The sequence below is a fragment of the Plasmodium reichenowi genome, chromosome 3 (genome assembly GCF_001601855.1).
Source record: "Plasmodium reichenowi strain SY57 chromosome 3, whole genome shotgun sequence".
Taxonomy (NCBI): domain Eukaryota; phylum Apicomplexa; class Aconoidasida; order Haemosporida; family Plasmodiidae; genus Plasmodium; species Plasmodium reichenowi.
The window spans coordinates 416302-418088 of NC_033648.1; the positions used below are offsets into that span (position 1 = coordinate 416302).

At 17.5% G+C, this 1787-nt stretch overlaps 2 protein-coding genes across 2 annotated transcripts in view; one reads left to right on the forward strand and one right to left on the reverse strand.

Annotated features, from left to right (window-relative positions):
- Positions 1-289, forward strand: part of PRSY57_0312200 (hypothetical protein) — a gene marked incomplete at both ends in the record, with an annotated part of 1347 nt that extends 1058 nt beyond the window's left edge. The window contains one exon of the mRNA XM_020114457.1: positions 46-289. Coding sequence (XP_019970824.1) covers positions 46-289 — 244 coding nt within the window. The remainder of the gene's footprint in view (positions 1-45) is intronic.
- A 172-nt stretch (positions 290-461) lies between these two features.
- On the reverse strand, positions 462-1769 carry PRSY57_0312300 (hypothetical protein; the record flags this gene model as incomplete). Its single annotated transcript, XM_020114458.1, has 2 exons — positions 462-520; positions 650-1769. 2 exons carry the CDS (start codon positions 1767-1769, stop codon positions 462-464), a joined length of 1179 nt encoding a protein of 392 aa, XP_019970825.1.
- Positions 1770-1787: the final 18 nt, after the last annotated feature.

Sequence of the window (1787 nt, forward strand, 5' to 3'; positions counted from 1 at the left end):
TATTTTTTTTTTTTTTTTTTTTTTTTTTTTTTTTTTTTTTTGTAGTAATGGATATTCATCTTCCTCCTACAAATTCAACCAATTAAACGAAGACGACAGAACGAAGAACATCATACTTATCATAAATAACGAAACAAATAACAACGAGATAAAAGAAAATAACAAAATTTTGAAAACATCACGTTCGTTATACTTCTTAAATAATAATTTTAATAAAACAGAGAAATTCAAAATTAAAAAAAGTAACTCCACATATTTTAATGATAAGAATATTTCTTTATATTTTTAAAGTGCATCACAATATAATATCAAATTATAAGTTCGAAAAAAATTATATGTATATATAAATATATGCACATATATATAAATATATACACATATATATATAAATATACACATATATATATAAATATACACATATATATATATATATACATATATTCGTGTGTATATGTTAACATCTACTTTCCAGGATTATCACCTGATTCGTGACTTGGTCCTTGTTTAGAATATTCTTTAACTATAAAAAATAAAATAAATATATAAATATATATATATATATATATATATATTTATTTATTTACATATATATATATATATATATATTTATTTACATATATATATTTGTATTTATTTAATTTTAACTTACATATTTTTTGACTAAAATTTGGATGTAACGAATTCAAGAACATAGATTGATTAATATAATTTTTATTAATTTTATTTTTTTTGTTATTTTTTTTTTCTTCTTGTATAAATGATTCTATATTTTTATTCATATAAGAATTCAATATATCATTTTGGGAAAAATTATTTTTAGAATTATTTAAATAGTTCGAAATAGATTCTATGTTATTAAAATTTATATGTTCGAATAAATCCTTGTTATCTTTCTTTAATGAATTTGTTTCTTGTACTTGTTTATCATTTTTTAAATTATTTAAAAATTCTTGTTCATAGCTTCTTAAATCATTATATATAGAATTCAGTGAAACGCTATTTTTTTGTTTGTCATTATTTTCTTGAGCTTTTTGAAAATCTGAAAAATTATTATCAAAGAAATTATTTTCTTCAACAAGCGTTTGCTTATTTGTATTATTATCATCTGTTATATTTATGTCTTTGTTCGTTTTATTATTATCTCTATATAAATCAACCGGGCACTCGTTATAACTTGTTAATTTTTTATATGTATTCTTCTTTTCATCCTCCACATTCTTTAGGTCCTTTTTTTCTTCATCATTTGTATTATCTTTATTTAAATTATATGTATTATCTTTATTTAAATTATATGTATTATCTTTATTTAAATTATATGTATTATCTTTATTTAAATTATATGTATTATCTTTATTTAAATTATATGTATTATCTTTATTTAAATTATATGTATTATCTTTATTTAAATTATATGTATTATCTTTATTTAAATCATTTGTATTATCTTTATTTAAATCATTTGTATTATCTTTATTTAAATCATTTGTATTATCTTTATTTAAATCATTTGTATTATCTTTATTTAAATTATTTGTATTATCTTTATTTAAATCATTTGTATTATCTTTATTTAAATCATTTGTATTATCTTTATTTAAATTATTTGTATCCTCAATAATGATATTCCCATTATCCTTTTCATGTTCATTATGTTCTTTCCGTATTTCAGAATTTATTTGGTCGTGTTCATTTGATTGAATTTCTTCTAGATCCTTTTCTTGATCTTTTTTTTTCTTATTAATATTTACATTATTACATTCGTTGTCCATCTTATAAATTAAATATAA